The sequence below is a fragment of the Paramacrobiotus metropolitanus genome, unplaced genomic scaffold, assembly GCF_019649055.1.
Source record: "Paramacrobiotus metropolitanus isolate TYO unplaced genomic scaffold, Prichtersi_v1.0 Parri_scaffold0000118, whole genome shotgun sequence".
NCBI classification, from domain to species: Eukaryota; Metazoa; Tardigrada; class Eutardigrada; order Parachela; family Macrobiotidae; genus Paramacrobiotus; species Paramacrobiotus metropolitanus.
Genome location: NW_026570338.1, coordinates 41,706 through 60,298, shown reverse-complemented (window position 1 = coordinate 60,298; position 18,593 = coordinate 41,706). Strand labels below are relative to the sequence as shown.

Below are 18,593 nucleotides of genomic sequence, written 5' to 3'. Positions count from 1 at the left end.
TTTCAAGGAGCATTTCACTATTCGCAACATTACATGCTCTGGAAGTTTATATGGTTCAACGTTTGACCCATTCGAAACAATACAGCCACGAGCTTCCTATAAAAGTACAAGATTCGAAACTGATTACAGTCTCAGCCGACTATGGAAAAAGGCGGTCTAATCACACAGAACATTTCGTCCAAATTAGCCGATGCTGGTGCTGTTGCCATGGCTAAGGCCGCATTTCCGCGTTGCATTTCGATTCGGATCCGCTGGCGGAGATATTCCGTCGCCGTACCTCCTGGTATATCATCTTCCCGACTTCGGTGACCAAGCGAGAGGCGTCCGGTCCGGGTAGTCCGAGTGCTTCGACGCCTACTGCACGGGACCTGTGTACTTACTCTTGCGTGATTTCCCGATACTTTGCTACATTATACTGCTCTGCGTCGCGGAAGCCCCTGCTTGTTTCGATGTTACCGCGGTGTGCGATAAATCTACCGTGCACACACATGTGGCGTCAACATTTTTTCCATTACCCACAGGGCCGACGTTACTCCGTCGGGGCGCTTGCCGTAGGTTCGGGATATATCAGGCGGCTTCGATTCCGTTTTAATACCGGTTGAAGCGAAGGCACGCTTTAAAGTGACATTGATGCAAATACGTCTGGGCTTCCGGCCGGGATTTTTGGAACTGAGGAGCCATGGATCCCCAGGGGGGATCAGCTGCCGCCAGCATAGTCTCCACCGAGCCTCGGATGACTGGTTTGTCCCAAATAATCTGCTGTTTTCGGGTTACGAAAGTCAGGAGCTGAGCTTCGCTGGTTCGGTGCCATTCTTTTAAGGTGCCGCAACACTACACCTCCGAGTCGAAATCCCCTATCTCGCTAGTCAGTGTAGCCCCTGAGTAAGTCGAGGCGAAAAAGTTTAGATGCCACATTTACTGGATATGCAAGAACGAATGCTGACGGACTAGCTCCGCTGATCTTAATTATTCCATCGGCGCCGCAACGTCTCGACAAGATATATTGTAGAAGAAGAAGAAGAATTTATTGTCCCCAGATCACACAGCCTGATGGAGACATCTTACTGATGTCACAGTTATTAACAGTGCTGAGATAAAATTACTTAAAAAAACCATAAAGTCCAGTTAGGATAAAACAAAATAACAGCAAGTGTTGACTGGCAAGAGAGAAACAATGAGATGTATTATTCAAGAGGTGGCAGTAGGTTTCGGTGGCCATGATGCACTTTACGAGCATCTTTGAGAACACAATGTACAAATTTAACTAAAAAAAACAATAACAGTGTTCTGCCTTAGAACATCAATGAAAAGATCATTCAGTGTCGCGTATTCCGGTTGCACCTTTTCGATGCTGGGCAATGCACTTTGGCGATGAAATTCCAAAGCCGGACAGTGAAATAGGCTGTGGTCTTCCGTGTCCACTGTTTCGCAAAAAGCACAAAGTCTTTCATCGTGTTGGAATCCCTTGCCATCTTCCTGTTTCTACTCGGAAATGATGGCCCGATGTCAGTAGTGCGAATAGCGTCTTCAGAAGATAGGTAGGCAGTGGAAGATATGTTATCGCTACGGGTTGCGTTGGGTACACCTGAAATAAAAACAACAACCGACCGGTACCGCTTCGAGCGGCATTAGCTCACAGCCTCACACGCGTTCGGCGAGATTTTCTCGGAATTCATTTCTTATTACCGATAGTATTTTCTCAACGTTCATGTAATACAATGTTCCCATGAAATTTTCTGGTGATTCCCATGAAAAATCGGGAACATCTGACAAAAACTTTGTAGTGAATACACAGCTACACGTAACAACTCGTACAAGTAGCTATGTAGATGACCATTTGCTAATGTGGAAAGGTAACAAGCTAGTATGGAAGTAGTGGTATCAGCCAACAGTAGCACAAGACTTAGTAAACAAGTACCTGCAAGAAGTTGTAGGTACGAAACAGTAGAAAAAGTGCGTCCCAGAAACCTACAAGTACATGGTAACCCATTTACAGGTCGGTATGTTCACATGCATGATTTAAATTTAAGTCATGCATGTGAATCTCATCAGAGGCTAATTTCCTTTAAAGGAAATTAGCCTCTGATGAGAGTTTTACTACACTGCTTTAGAATCGTAGTGATTCACCTCCATAGAGTTCCCAAACGGGACATTACGCACACAGACGGTATTCATGTGCATTAACGAATTGCACGCTATACTACAAAACGTCAAAAAAATTCAGCAAATGGTTCGGAGTACGCGAAGCGAAACTTCTCGTTCATGTATACGTCCGCATGTATCTATTTGCTACCATGTACCGGATCACTTCGCCTACGTAAACTTATTAACTCGGCAGCGTCTGCTAGGTGAAAAAAGCACCAGTAAAGTTCGCCAATTTTTGCAAAATTAGCACAATTGTTATCAACACAACAAAATATTCATTAGATAAAGCGAAGATGGCTCTTTCCACACAGTATTTTAGTTTTTTGTTAAAACACACCAGAAAAAAACCATACTGCTTAAAAAACGTTGCAAAATTATCGAAAAGTTCTACGAAGTGAAACTGAATCGTATGTAATGCGAAAAAATTGAAATTTAATCAGTCGTAACGTTGTATCCACATGATAGAGTTCCACCAGTTTGAACAATTACTTTTTTTGTGGAGAACGTTCAGAGAATTTTTGAAAACCATAGGTGAAAATTGCACCACTTGGGCATTGAAGGAGAACGGTAACGGCTGCCTGTACAGACAGAATAACCAGCTCCGCTCAATTCGTGTTATCTGGCGGCTGCCCGCTGGTCAAAGCTATGCCGATCCCAGCTGACTCGTGTAAAACTAATTAACGCAATCAAAGCAGGCTAGGTAAGATTCACATAATCATAATCATAAAACATAACACATAAAACATAAACATAAAACATAATTCATAAGCATAAGCATAAACATAACTCATAAATATAACGTTGCTCATAAAATCTACTCATAAATCACCATCTCCGGTTTATTTTCCGTAATTAAGTATTCTACTTAAAATAAAATTAAGATTTTTTTTCTACTAGCATGCGGTTTCGTTAACGTGTTGTTTTATCGTGCACACTGTGCACGATAAAAAATGTTGCACCTTGACCATAAAACAGGCAATACAGCGCTAGTGAGATTTTACTGATTGTGTTTTTTTATAACGCTGTGCATTGTAATCGAGGTGAACAAATTATGTTAAACTTCAGGAATATGTCACAGATGCAGCTGAAGCATTTTACGAGTTCAGACAAGTTCTACTACGAAGTCCCGGGCGTCCTGGATTTGGTTTGCAGCTTCTTGAAACGTTATAGCACCAATGCTTACAGCAGGATAAGCTTTGATCGCGCTTTTAAGGTACTCTTGCACTGATTCGTAACGCTGGTCATGGCATTCGAATTCAGTCTGCATTTCGTGAAGGCGATCTGTGTAGCGCGTAAAATTTTCATGGCGTAACCACAGTTTATCCAGTTTTTCTCGCCCCCAGTAAATATTGAACAATCCGCGATAGCAGTCTCCGTACGTGTTTGCACGTTTTGTTGCATTCTTATTTCTTCCGGTTTTCGCTCTTTTAATGTGCCCGATGTCCGCTCTTTCGCTTTCGGTCGAGTGGGGCTAGTGACAAACTGCGGCTAGTGACATCTCTGCATGTTGGTTGCAATGAGCACAGGCTTGCTGTTTGACTGGCTTTCTCCAGCTCCTGAATCCTATTCTCCACTTCTTGTGAAAACTCTTTCAAGACTTTCTGCAGTTCCCGCAAATTTATCAGCATATCTCCATCAAGCTGTATGAGGTTTCGGTGAAAATTGCCCATTAATTCATGTACAGCGCCCTGGTCAGCATTAATAACAAGTGAGCATTAGCAAGTTGACCTTTAAATTCTTTCTTACAAGAACCAATTCATTTTACCATGCGTATCTGATCTGCAGTTGATAATGACTCCAAAAAATCTGTAGCAGAATTATAGTTGGTGAAATTACTGGGGGACTGGGCTGCAGCACGATGAAAATCTTTTAAGTACCGCAAAAAAACATTTGGCTCTTCCAACGCAATTCTGGGCATTTTGTATAAAGATTTTTAGTACCACATTAACATCGCATACATCTTGCGTGATGCAGTCGATAGTTACACAAAATGGAAGAACGGTAGTTTTATTGATTAATACTTGTACCAGCAAGCTACCACGGTAACTACGATGCAATACTATGGTTGTACAGAAACACGTCTTAATTATGTATGCTAAACATTCACTGAACATGAATATTAAGCAGTAAGCACAGGTTAAATGTAAGACAGTACTCATACAAGCAGAATAAAAGCATCAGTACAAAGATATATTATTACGAACAACAAAAAATACAAAATCGAAAAGCATGGAAGCTGGTATGGAGTTGCTCTTGTACGCTAACATGAATATGATGTGCCCAAAAAGAAGTTACACTGACAGTGTTTTTTTATGCAAAGGATATTAATGCAAAATATAAACTCGACGCTATTTAGCTGACGAGTTTAATACACATACTCACAAAGCAGCAAAAAATTCGGCAATTTCCTGCAACTCAACTTGCGAAAACAAAACTGCTTTGTCCATTTGGCACTGTTTCGGAGAGAATTTTGGATGGCGATCTCGCACACAAGCCACCAACATACAGTATCTTCGTTTTCGCGGTGCACTGATTATGGACTTCCCTCCCGTTCCATTCTGGTAGTCAAACTCCTCTCTCGCGATGAATAACTGTGAGCCTTTTCTATTTCTCAGTATAATTTTACAGCCCGGGCAGCAACATAAAGCGTGGACCTGCTCTTCTTTCGAAATAACGAATGGACTCGCTCCTTGCTGCCACGGCTTTAGTGGTTTTGGAGCGGTCTTGCAACAGGGACAACGCTCTGAAACGGTACCATGCCGCAAATGTATTCACTGGATATGAATAATCTTAAAACAAGTAATTTACCAACTGTTTACCTGGAGAAGAGTTACGAAGAGGCTCAGCCACAACAATTTGGTTTAACAAGTCTGCCTGCGGATGGTCAACATTAAAACCAGCTGAACCTGTCGACGGCAGTTGGCTTAAGTTATCCCGGGTAGTGTAACCTCGACCAGTCCTCTTGGTCTTCTGCCCTATCTTCTTTCCACCTCCCGAAACCGTAGGAAAACGTAAGGGTTCTAAAATATCCCTCCGCTTTACGAAATCAGCCAGGCACACAATCAACCCATTCATAGCAGTTGTTGCGATTACGTGTTTGCATAGCCGGTTTTGATTGGTATTCGACCACGGACAGCGGCATTCAAACTTCCCGGTCACTGAATCGATGGAAACATGGTACTGCTGCATGAAATCGGCTTCGGATAAAACTCCAAAGTGCTGGATAGATCCGTCGCTAGCTGTTTTCGAAGTCGGCCACTTCACAATCTTCTCCGGATGCGTGATATAATGACCTGCTTTTACAAACTCTGGTCGATGGTGAACTTGAAAGCCATGTTGCTGATGATTGTGCGACGTTTCACCGCCAGACATTTCACAACCAGACATTTCACCGAGTAACAATTCACCGCAGTAACGATTCAGATCCCGGACAATTCGCCGACACAACATTTCAAAACCGTAACATTTCATATCCGCAACGTTTCGAAACCGCAACTTTTCATGATAGTAACATTTCTCAACCTTCTCTCTGGTACGCACAATCCGGGTACGACGATCTGCCCTATACTGAATGGCGTACAGTAGCTCAATGTTTTAGATTTGCTTCGAATTCGGATTTAAGCCGGATGCAGGCCAAGTATTTTGAAATTGCTGCAGTCGGCATCGGCATACATTTTTCGATCTAGATGCGCAGGTATAATTACTTTTGACAATCTTTCAAAACAAATTAGCGGCAAGAGAGAAACCGGAGGCGCAGGGCCTGGAGGCGCAGAGAATGTTCGGTCTTGACTGAGCGCTTAATGCGCTTTGCTGTGGTTTACCATGAAATTTACTTCTATGGAATATTAATTTGGTAAACATCAGTAGAAACTTGCAGGTGTCCGAAAAAAATTGCCTGGACGTCGAGTAGCGGTATCGAAAACCATGATGTTGTTTCTTCGGTTTAAAGTTTTTATTAATATCTTAGAATAACGATTGATAAGTGTCGGTAAAAGATTTTGATGTAACTAAATAACTTTGATACAACTGATACATAGATGTAAGTCGTATAACTGATTTCGATATCTATATAACTAAATAACTTTGATATAACTGAATGTACTAATTTAACGCTGAGGCGAAGTATAATAACACTAAATAGACGTATTGCATGATTTTAAATGATTGTTATGATTGTAAATTTGTAATAATTTACCCATGCCAGTTATGCCAACGCAATGGTGTGCCTAAAACTGGCTACATTTGAGTAAACCAGTAACAATAAAAGGTATATCAGTTATGTCACTTTTATTGTGAAAGATGGGTTTTGGTAATGGGTTTTGACTTTTGGGGCTTTTAGATATAAGTTTAAACAATTTTACAGAATATTAGGCGTGGGTTATCGCAGTTGCCAATAACAGGATATTTAGTAAGTTTGTCGGTTTTTGAATTATAGCAATCGAATCTCGTTACGGAATAGCGGGATAGAGTTGTTCCAGTGTGCGCAACGTTCTTTATGCATTGTTACGGGGCGGCAAATGTACGAGTCATGAAATGTTACGGTTACGAAATGTTGCAGTTGCGAAACGTTGCATTTGGGAAATGTTGTGGCTGTGAAACGTTGCAGTTGTGAAATGTTGCGGATGAGAAATGTCGTGGTCATGAAATGGATTCGGTGAAATGTTACGATGTGAAATGTCGCGTTGTGAAATGTCGTGATACCGTTGCTGATAGATGTCGATTAAATCCACATCATTTTCCGAAAGGTCATCAACAGTTGCTTTCCATACACTGAGCGTTTTCTCTGGATCTGGGTCGCTTCCGAAAAACTTTTTGAATTTTTTTTCCATGACATTTTTATTGGTCCGTTCGGCTTTTCTAATCAACAGCTCGTTGTCGATCACTGAGTAATCTCCAAGTTCCATCAACGCGCGGCATATATCTTCACATTTCGACTGAAGTAGATTATCCAGTCTTTCGATCAATTCGCACTGTTGCAGCTTCTTTCCAGCTTCGAGGCCAAGTAGGTTGTTGACACCTTCTACATCGTTGGTGTGCGGTAAATTTGGATAAATGCCAAAAATCCTTCTTATTGCCGGGCCCATTTTTGCGTGAAGTTTCTTGATTCCGTTTCTCGATTCTGTTAAAAATTTAAGTACTTCCGGATTTTCGTCCGCGCGGTCGAATTCTCTCACGTGTTTCAGCATCTCCTCCAACGTCTCTTCGTCGACTGTTCCTCTTGTATAGGTGTTGGATTCCCTGTCAATGTCGCCAAAAATCCGACGCTGCCAAGCTTGGGAAAGACTTTGGCTTGCCCGAAGTTTCGCCATGTTTCGGTCGCACGATTTGGCAAAATGGTTACAACATAGAGTATGGGGTGCCTGCAGCACTAATATTAGGAACTTGTTGAATAAACTCGACAAAAGAACTACTGCCAGTTTATCATTTTTGATACAGAACGGAAACATGTATTATATGTAGCATGTATTACATGTATTATATATAGAATGAGATAGCCATGTACCTCAAAGACATCAATAAAAGGTTTGTAGAGGGCAGCTTCATCGTCCGTTTTAATCTTCAAATTCCGTGATACGTCTGTGTTCTTTATCTGCACGCCCCGTCTGATCATCTGCGAATGAAGCCAAAGGGCAACTTCTTCGAACACCGCAGCATCCTTCTTCTCGGACAACGCTGTCATGCCTATTAGTACAAAGGGTGTTCGCCGCTCTTTGTGAAAAATGCCGGGTAGCCGGCATGTCAAGACAACGGTATAAGCATTTGTGAGGTTGAATTTCACGTCCAAGTCTACGGACGTAGACGCCGGGCCGAAGCAATATTTCGCCACCAAGTCCAGCTGGTACTTTCGCGTTACAAAATGGACCTGTCGCTTAACTAAGCGCGCTTCTGGACGAAAATCCCAAGACTGATAGAAATGAGATTCCACAATTCTAGAATCCAGAATGTACTGCAGTTTGTCTCCTCCAAATCGTTCGTTCTTCATTGAATTTTTTGCTGTTTTTATTTGCCTTACAGATGAAATTTGGAAGGAAGGGTTGGCGCGAATGAGTGAAGCAGGAGTTTCTTCAATAACTTCTTTCAGTGCGTGACGTGGAGCTCCTACCGGCCCGCGACCAGTGTTGCTCAGCTTGGGAGCGAGCCTTCTCTTGAAATACGAGGGAAGTCGGCTTTCGGGATACTGCTTCGGGTCGAAACTGATCGGCTTAAAATTGGCCTTCCAGTAATAACGGATAATCACAAGATCGCTGATGGCGAGATCCATTTCGGTTGAGTTCGGTCCGTCCACAACAAAGCTGATAGTTTTGCAGAAACCATTATGCGAATGGTCATAATAAACGACAAGCACGTACAAAATATCCCCGTCATGCTCGAAATGGCACCATGATTTAGTCCGTTGTGACCACGTGCGGTTGCCGTCTTCTTTAAAAAGCTCTAGGACGACTTGCACTTCATTAAGCACAGTTGCGTCAATCCGAACCGCAAAGTAGCCTGTCCCTTGGAACTCCTGTGGAACGGAATGGTTCAACAGTACTTGAAGATCAGCTTCTGTCAATAGCAACGAATGGGTGGTTCCCAGGCTTTCGTTTTTCGGTCTCTGGAACATGTGGTACATTTTGCTGAAAGCAACGAATGGTTAGACTTCGAAAAGACCACCTTTATTAGCCTGACTAAAATACTAGCAAATTTAAATATCAAATTTAAAGTGTGCTAGTTCGCTAACAAATTTAAAGCCAACTTACGTTGTCCAAATCTTTCCAACGGCTGTTTCAGCCGTTCCCGATTTTATGCGCTCCTTACTGCCCCTGGCAAACAGTATATACGGCTCTGGATTTAGGTCCACGACCGAATGTTCGGACTGCTCGTCAACTGATAATATTTCAGAGTTGTCGTGCTCGGAACGGACGGAGTCCAACGAAACGTCCATGCCGGAAACGTTTAAGGCAGGTGAAGGAGATCGCGATTCTGTTGACCTGCAAATACAGTACGCCATGTACTACGTTTATAGTTAATTAAAAGTATATTCATAAAATTTACCTTTTTCGTTTTCTTGCCGACTGATCTTCGGAGATATTTGGAGCAATGTTATCCATGGTGCCAGGGACATCCATAATGTACAGTAGTACGAAAACGTCAGACGCAGTTCAAAGGTCAAGCAAGATTACAAGCAAACAGTGTTGTGCACACAGCACTCGGAATGAGGACCGTCAGTTTTTTCTCAGCTGCAGCCTGCAGTGCGAGTTAGGATTGCACCGCTAACCGATGTCCGGTTTTCGTTTACAAAAGCTTGTGCAACAAGCTCTCACATTCTTGCCTGGCCTCCTGATATTTTCTTGAGAATTTGTGAGAAACTCGACATACCCAGAAGTGCGAGTTTAATTGTTCCGTAGAGAATAGCAAAATGTCACTGATGTTTATGGAATTCTCTCAGTACAATATACATACCGGTATTTATGTACGGAATACGGTAATATATAATTTGAGTTTGAACGTGACGGTTTTGGCGTTATCAGGCACTGCACAAGTCTCACCTGATGCACTTGTACGAAAAAGTTGGATTTGGAAATCGGTGCGATATGAAGTTTAATATTCTTTAAAAACCAACTCTTCATTACGGAAAATAAACCGGAGATGGGGATTTATGAGTAGATTTTATGAGCAACATTATATTTATGAGTTATGTTTATGTTTATGCTTATGAATTATGTTTTATGTTTATGTTTTATGTGTTATGTTTTATGATTATGATTATGTGAATCTTACCTAGCCATCAAAGCAAACAATTAGTAGGGAGCAGTTCTTTGATTTTATTACCCTGTTTTGCTCGCCTGTTATAGGAAACGGAGCAAACGGAGCAATATGATAGCAGGCCAAGCACGTCCTGCGTTGCGTAATAAACCGTGTCTGTCCGTGTATTGATTCCAATAAGTTCTGCCACATCCTCTTTGAGAAATCACGAGTGGTTGTCAGTACTACTATATTTGCTTCTTTTGTTGGACATGTGTACCTAGCTTCATTGTTCCTTGCTAATTAGGCGTAATTATGGCAGCGATGTTTTGCGGATGTGTGAAATGGCGCAAACCATTCTGGTCCTGTAACATACTGACCGGCATTTAGAAAGATTTTTTTAATAATTCAGAGACGCTGCGAAACGCAAAATCTTAAACGCCATAGGCTACCTGTATCAACTAGCTACTGAGTGCAAGTTGATTCAAAGGAATTACATTCCCAGGAAATGTATCGCAAGCGCTTTTTCGCTCTGTCGCGCCGGCAACCACCTTATCCAGACCGTAGGAATCGACCACCATCAATGCCCAACTGGTGAAATTTTCACCTACCGTTTAAATTTTAAACTACTGTTTGAAAAAATCTCAAAAAAATAGGTTAAGATCATCACATTTTTGTTATCTTACAGTTTCAATTTGAGCTCTAACAAAAAATTCCTTGATAGTCCGAGCACTGCCGGGTTAAGACAAGCGTTGTTTTGTGTCGACTAATCTGGGCGAACAGCACCATCGTCGACTAATTTGGACAAAATGTTCTGTGTAATTAGGCTGACTGTTTCCGTAGTCGGCTGAGGTGTGTAATCATCGTCAGAATAAGTAAATCCTGTACTTTATACGAAACTTGTGACTGTAATCACTGTATTCTATCGTCAATCTGAATAAAAGCATTTATGTTACGTCCTTTCCATTTTACGTACAAGAATGTAAATTATGCATGTTGGCGGCAGTTCGCCATGGTGTTTGGACATCAAGTTTCTTATTTTGTGCTTTGTGATTCGTTTCGTCGATCGGTCGGAATATCCGCGAAGTTCGTTTAACAAATTGCAATATTCAGAGGAAAGGGTTGCAGCGGCTGTTTTGGGCACACTGCGTGCACGTATGACACAAGATTTCAGAAGCTTTTTCCATGTTTAAAATGCCATCAGTTTAATTGGTGTAAATTTGCGCAGGCATTTGTATGCTGGCTGATGCGGTGATGTCGAAAAAAATTAAATAAGTTTGACGCCTAGGTTATTGAGCGATTTGTACATACGGTATAATGGACGACAAAAGTAAGTAGATGGGGCGCAACTGCCGGCTGATTTATATGTAATTTTGTCATCCACTATATAACGCATACTACGTAATTAGATCGACTTGAAATTTAAAAGATTCTAGAAGTAAGTACTGCACGAAATCCTAATTTGCGGCCATGGCGATGCTCTCGCATACCATTGTGCTTCTCACTTGTCAAAATAGCGCCCGTGTTTGGACAAGTGCACAAGAAAGAAAACGTTTCAGCATATTGTATTGAACTGCAAAATAAACTAGCCTATTTCTCTGCCGGGAATGTAACAAAGGAACAGCATAGCTGTGACAAACTTTTAAGCCAACATGCTAATCTACACATTGTGAATTTCTTGTGCAATGGCATGCTTCATGTGTTGATGCAGCTGATCCTGTTGCATGCTGCACCACAGACTAGTTTTTACAATTAGATCATTTAGATGTATGCTGAAAAAGACGGTTTTTTGACTGTCGCGGCGACTGTTTTCCTATACGGCGAAAACTGCAAAAGTAAACTTGGTTTTCTTTATCTTTGTTCCACCCTTACATTGTCATAGATTTAAACGTAGCCTCCCACTTATCGAGTTATATCACTGGCCCAACTCGACTTTTCAATGTCGATTCCGTGATCCAGCTTCCGCGCAAGTTTTCCCAATAGGCAGTATGTACATCTTGCTGACCTCGGTTTTGCTGTCCGTAGCATGGATAATGCTACCGGGCAGCATTTACGGGCAGACAAGCAACGGGAACAGCTGTGCTGTACCTAGCATACCGCGGACACAAGCAGTGGACCCGGCGCAGGCAAGTCTTGTTCCGTTATAGGTTTGTCTTGGATAAAAATTTAAAAATCACCACGTACGTGTTAACCTTTCAATAGTCGCCGTTTTGTGTGGATATCGACAGAAAGCTGTTACCTATGGCTAAATCCGAACTAGCCGGATATGCTTGCTGCTTGATGTATCAATTTTAGCACAACGCGTATAGACGGAAGCGTTTTGCGTACAGTATTCCAATTTAAAATACATTAGCATAGTTCTAATTCAACCGGGATTTTTAACGCCTATCTAACCAGATGTTACTGCCACAAGCCATGGCCGTAGTTACCATCAGCCGGCAAATAGGTATAGTGCTTTTCTTTCGCTAGCAGCGGCATTATGTATTTATGTAACTTTATTTCAGATAGGCTGGCACGTGATCTTCTTTCGCTTACATAATCGAATACATAAAAAAGAAAATGGCGCTTGCACGTCGTCTCTATTTACAGTCTGTACAAACTATTAAGACTGCGCGAAATAATAATTAGGTCGATGCTGCGTGCACGGGGAAACACGGGTGTTGGCTGCGTGCACGGGTGTTTGCACGGGTGTTGTCTGCGTGCTCGGAGTTTGGACACGGGTGTTGGCTGTGTGCACGGGTGACCTTTTTGGATCCGCACGGGTGTTAGCTGTGTGCACGGCTATTTCAGTTTTTATAATTTCAAATTTTAGTCGTAAGATTTATAATTTTCCAGGTCTTATCAGTCACAACAGGTTTTTCGACCGGTTTCTGACATATTTTTCATGTGCCATAATCTACTGACATACTACACGCACCGCGTGTACTACTACCAACTTGACCGCAGTCAGCAGAGAAGGAACTCTGGAGATTGGTGTTGGTTCTGTTGCCCACTTCCGTAGACAACAGATGCCACAAACACACTCTCACCACACTCACTACCACACTACAGGAATACCACACAGTAACTTTCGCCTAGGTACACACTACTGCTTTCCCTAAACGAAGGTCACTCACAGCACAAACACCAACAGGATCACAATGATGTTACTCGTTTTAATCTTTTTTTTTTACCGTTCACAAACTCCGTGCACCCAGCCAACACCCGTGCGGACCCAAAAATATCACCCGTGCACGCAGCCAAAACCCGTGTTTACCCGTGCACGAAGCCATAATGTAATAATTATTATTTTATTGATACTCATACAGATGTCCGGGGTATGGTACGAATATCTCGTGTACACACCGGGGATTGTTGGCGACAACGTCTACAATGTCTTAATACCGCTGAACACCCAAACCCCGGGCATAATCACGTACAACCGTACGCTGTCGTTTTTATTACGTACACCGGCACCGCAGTGCGTCGTCATCTGTCTTGTGGGCAACATCGGCACGGACGGCAAGGAAGCCACCACCGGCTGGTTCCTCAATCCTACTCCAGGAGGCCCGCCTGTAAAAAGTACGTCGATCCACAGCCAGTTTTAAACGACATGCTGAATAAACTTTTGGTAATTTTGTTTCCAACGCAGGCGACGTTGTATACAACACACTTTTCACGGATTACCATTCCCTGCAAATCAAAATGATCTGCAACCAGGCATCAGCAGCCGGTACCTGCGATGCACCATACTTCTGGGCGTACACCCGGGTGAAACCGACCCTGCTGGACCAGTCCACTAAAAATTACATCGATGACACCGTCAGCAATGTCTTAGCGCCTTTCTGTTTCTCCACACGGAACTTGACCTTTACCGGCTGGGATGATAGTCTGCCATCTTGCCGGCCGACATTACCAGCAGATTGCAGTGCGTTAATGCAGTCCGTGAAGCAGACCAGTAATTCCATGAGCAGCAATATGTATTCCTCGTCGCCGGTCATGCAGCCGTCTGTGACGATGCGGGGAAACTTCGGATTCTTTGGATTTCCTCCCGGACGAAGACCAGCTTAATATTTTGATTGAGACACGACGATAAAGCGGGAAAATTCTTAATATTATCGTACTAGAATGCTCTTCGGTATGTTGTTGCGCAGACTGAACGTGGCTCAGGCGCTTCTAATGCCACATTTATTTTAATTAGAACATTGGTTGGCAACGTGCTAGGTTTGTGTTTTTCCGATTCCGGTGCTGCGCGTGGGGCTTGTCTGCTGACTGCTATTTAAAACGTTCGATATTCTTGACTTACGCACATCGATTAGAATTTCGTATACAATAAACAGGAAATGTGGGTAGCTTACCCAAGATGTTTGTACATAATGGTACATGTACATAAGAGGCACAACATGTACAAAACATATGTAAATAAAAGATTTAATTCCGAACCAAGAAAAAAACAGTGCAACACCCGTTCTCAAACTGATATATGAAACATTACTTTGATTAAAGCTAAAGCCGACTAGAATACTTCTATATGTACAGTAGCTTCGTTGAAATACAAAAAAGTTTCTAATTACGAATTACATTCTGATGCAGCATACTTCAATTTTTTATTATATACTGTGAATGAATTTATTGGACAATTGTTCATTTAATCGACGATCATTATTTTACTCTCTGCCGATCATCCAAAAATTGCTGCCGATTGACGAAACGATGACTAGCATTTCGTGATACAGTAATATATCTGCACTATGACAGAAAGGTATCGGCAGCGAGCGCCCTATAAAAATGAAGGATTACAAAAATGCACATGCATAAGCAGCTGCCCAACCTGTTCTGCACTTAACAATTCCCTGATTATTGTTTTTCCATAAGTGTTTCACGGAATAAACGGTAACACTTATTACTAGACAGTCTTGCTTTACAAAACTATGTATATAAGCCGCTATGTCTTGGAAGTCTGTTCATTGTTACAACATAGTTATTATTACCGGAAGGTTTCCCTTATACCGTACAGAGAAACGTGACATCCACGTCTGCGGTCATGAAATCCTCGGGTGATTACGGTGCGCTTTCCGGTAAGTTGTCTCCCGTTGTGAGAATGATAGTCTGCATTTATATACTGTATTTTGAATATTTTCATTATTATGTGAAATTATAACTAACAGAAAAGGCTTTAATTCTGCACTCAAGTAAACAAAATTCGTTAATACCAAATCGTCTAGTTGAACACATTCTGTACAGCGTAAATTGAAATAAATACATGGGTACGTAAATACGTACTATGGAAAATTATAAACAAATAATTTTTCTTCAATAAGTTCCAAATTTACCAACATACCGTAAAATATTTTTGAAAGAGTAAGTTCGGAGTTCTATTACACTTTTTATGTTGCTCTTGTTCCAGCGCTGGTCTTAATCCTGGCGCTGTGCACAGCAGTGCGCTGCCAGAATGTGAATCGGAATGCCTGTTCCATCCCACTAAATCCTCGTACGCAGCCGGTGGATCCCTATCAGGCACGCCAAGAATTCCTCGTACAATCAATTCGCCAAAATGCTGCCTAAAAATAAATTTCTGGATGTTGTATTACAGATGTCCGGTGTATGGTATGAATATCTCGTATACACACCCGGCACCATCGGCGACAACGTCTACAACGTCTTGATCCCGCTGAACACCCAGAACCCCGGTTATGTAACGTACAACCGAACCATCTCCTTTCTTTTACGAACCCCAGCACCGGTGTGTGTCGGGATCTGTCTGGTGTCCAACATCGGCACGGACGGTCGGGAAGCCACCACGGGATGGTTCCCCAATCCGACTCCGGGAGGCGCACCCATCAAAAGTAATTTCCACTACTTTTTTACGGGAATTTTTTAAAAAACAACAACATCAACAATGTTTTCGTATACTTCCCAGCAATGTTTTCGTATTCTTTATTTTTTTATCCAGTGCCTATATTGTAGGTAATGTTGTCTACAACACCATCTTTACCGATTACCACTCCGTGCAAATCAAATATTTGTGCAACCAACAACCACCCCCGACCAACGGCATCTGCGATTCTCCGTACTTCTGGGCGTACACCCGCATCAAACCGACATTATTGGATGCAGCGACGAAAAAGTACGTTAACGCCACCGTCGACAATGTCCTCTCGGGTTTGTGTATGTCCACACGCAACATGACCCTTACCGGGTTCGATGATAATCTGCCGGGGTGTACACCGGCATGGCCAACGGACTGCACCGCGTTGATGCAGTCGGTGCGCCCAGCCAACTCATCGAATAACGGCCCGACCAGTCCGTTTAATAATGGGATGCCCGGCGGAAACCATCCGTCTCCATTCAATAACGGCTGGAATCCACCGGGTCCGTGGATGTCGCCCATGGCCGGTATGATGCCATTTGGCCATGGATAAGATTATGCATATAAAACTGAATACTTCGCCGAGTTAACGTCCAAGTTCTGAAATGTCTACCCTAGAAATCACCTGGTCCTGCATGTTCTCCATTCAGGCATTGGGAATAATTTAGGCATCTTTTGTACCTTCATGCATGTGTGATAGTGTGTTGGTGTTACCCAAACAGAATTTTCTAAGGAATAATAAGAAAACTTGTGTTGCAGTTGCTAGATAATTGAGTTCGCACAAAATAAAATACAGCTTAATACGAGGTACATGAAAAATGAAACATTAAGTCACAAATAAAACATGAAATTGTGTGGTTGCATATGCTTTACTCAAGGATACCTGGTACGCATACGACAAACATTATAACTGCCATGTTCTTTATTTCAGTTCATGATTAGCAGGCCACAACCAAACACTACTGCTACAAAATTAGTATAAGAAATTAAGAGGCATCATCGAAACATCCAGTACGATCCAGTACGACCTGCAGTTATCGTATTTTCTATACACCACATGTACAAGTTCAATGTAAAATGCACAATTATGTAAAATGTACATGTACAATTGTATCATAAGTACAATACCAGCTATATTTATTCCATCTAGCAGCTATTTATTTATACCAGCTGTTCATTTAAATTTAGATAGTATGACCGCGGACGCTGTTTTATGTCGATTTGGTGGCTATTGTCATGATCAAAATGCAAAATAACCGTAAAGCCCGTAACAACGAATAATAGTTAAATACAGATAATTACTGTATGTATGCAATTTTTTTTAAGTACTGCGCGGGGCGTACGCGTACCACTACTAACTCTTCATGCTGCAGAAGAACGCACTTGCATTGTTACGACCGCCTAACTTTCTTTTGTCGTCAAGAAGGAGAAGTATTGTTAGTAAAGTGATCGCTGTTTATTTTGTTTTTATCGCAGGCGATACAACTGTCACTTGCTGCGATGCCGCTGTTATTTTATTGCCGAAGAACGGAAAGAAACCCTTTATTAGCACGGGCTAGAGTCGCTCCACAGCTAGTTCTAGCGTGGAAGTTTGGAAGTAACGCGTGGTAATCGAAGATTCAAAAATACTTCTGGGAAAGGTCACATGGCCTGTACGCTTCGCGAACCATGAACAATGCAAGCGGAGAACAGCTGGTGCGCGATAATATCAATATTCTGCAGTTAATTTCACCGATCCATAATTTTGCAGGCATCCTTTACGACCTCCATCCCAGCAGTTATCGCAAAACCCCGACTCTGTTTTCGGCTGACACTATTTCACCTCCAGAGTCTCCGTATCCCTTCCGGCCGTGTGGTAAAGCATATACAAAACCACCTCCGATTCGGCGCGAGCGCTGATACTGTGGGACGCTTTGAAACTGAAAGGCGAATCATCGGTTCCGTTCAATCGATCCTGGCGGAAAGGTGTCAACCATGTGGTTCGCCTATGGTGACGGCACGCTAAAAAAATATGCCAAAAGCAAGGTCGGTCATTTATTTTACTGCCTGTATTTTCTGCATTCAAAAAAATTTAAAAAGCACTGCAATCGTTTTTCATAATGTGAGTGTGATTATCAACAATAAAATTTACAAAATATTAGCTAATGCTTTAAAATATGACCTTTGGCTATTTAAATTACGAAAACATCCCATCAAAACATAATAATCGTAATTACGGTATAACTATATAGGGGGAAAAAGTAAACGCGTTCCACCGTTCCCCTGAACTGCTGCCGTCACCCGCCTGGAGTGTGACGTTACGGCAATACATATGCTAAATCTGGCGCGGTACATAAGCGCCATGTTCAGCCACAACGTCACGCTTCAACCGGGTGACGGCAGCAGTACTGGGGAACGGTGGAACGCGTTTGCTTTTTCCCCCTCAATACTATAGAAGGTAGCCTCACCCATCCGCGCTCGGCACTTGAGTACTGGATTGGTACTGGTATTGGCGTTATTTTCGAAGTCATTATAGATGTAAAACAGCTAAAAGTATGGAAAACAGTTTTTTAAGACTAGGATTGTAATCGTATATACGCTTTGATAGTCGTATTTTATAAGACGTAATGACGTTCTAACCTTTTCTAATTTTTGACGTTCTGATGTTCTGAAGCTCTGAATTTCTGAACTTCTAAAGTTCTTGATTTTTCACGTTCTGACGTTCTAATATTCTGACGTTCTCATGTTCTCACGTTCTGAATTTCCGACATTCTAACGTTATTAATTTTTCACGTTCTGATTACCTGACGTTCTGCCTTCTCACGTTTTGACCTTCTGATATTTTTATGTTCTGATGTATACAGACAGATACGGTATAATGCGACATAAGGGGCGC

General features: G+C 42.2%; 3 protein-coding genes across 3 annotated transcripts; 2 read left to right on the top strand and 1 right to left on the bottom strand.

Moving 5' to 3' along the window:
* Positions 1 to 4,767: 4,767 nt before the first annotated feature.
* Positions 4,768 to 8,992, bottom strand: LOC129598244 (uncharacterized). Its single transcript, XM_055496066.1, has 4 exons — positions 8,886 to 8,992; positions 7,649 to 8,762; positions 6,847 to 7,505; positions 4,768 to 4,888 (listed from the first exon to the last, which is right to left on the bottom strand). Exons 2-4 carry the CDS (start codon positions 8,756 to 8,758, stop codon positions 4,768 to 4,770), a joined length of 1,890 nt encoding a protein of 629 aa, XP_055352041.1. The 5' UTR covers positions 8,759 to 8,762; positions 8,886 to 8,992.
* A 2,620-nt stretch (positions 8,993 to 11,612) lies between these two features.
* Positions 11,613 to 14,193, top strand: LOC129598237 (uncharacterized). The gene is made up of 3 exons (XM_055496058.1): positions 11,613 to 11,996; positions 13,179 to 13,431; positions 13,502 to 14,193. Exons 1-3 carry the CDS (start codon positions 11,859 to 11,861, stop codon positions 13,918 to 13,920), a joined length of 810 nt encoding a protein of 269 aa, XP_055352033.1. The 5' UTR covers positions 11,613 to 11,858; the 3' UTR covers positions 13,921 to 14,193.
* A 642-nt stretch (positions 14,194 to 14,835) lies between these two features.
* Positions 14,836 to 16,508, top strand: LOC129598241 (uncharacterized). Its single transcript, XM_055496062.1, has 4 exons — positions 14,836 to 14,927; positions 15,257 to 15,366; positions 15,443 to 15,695; positions 15,817 to 16,508. Exons 1-4 carry the CDS (start codon positions 14,894 to 14,896, stop codon positions 16,269 to 16,271), a joined length of 852 nt encoding a protein of 283 aa, XP_055352037.1. The 5' UTR covers positions 14,836 to 14,893; the 3' UTR covers positions 16,272 to 16,508.
* Positions 16,509 to 18,593: the final 2,085 nt, after the last annotated feature.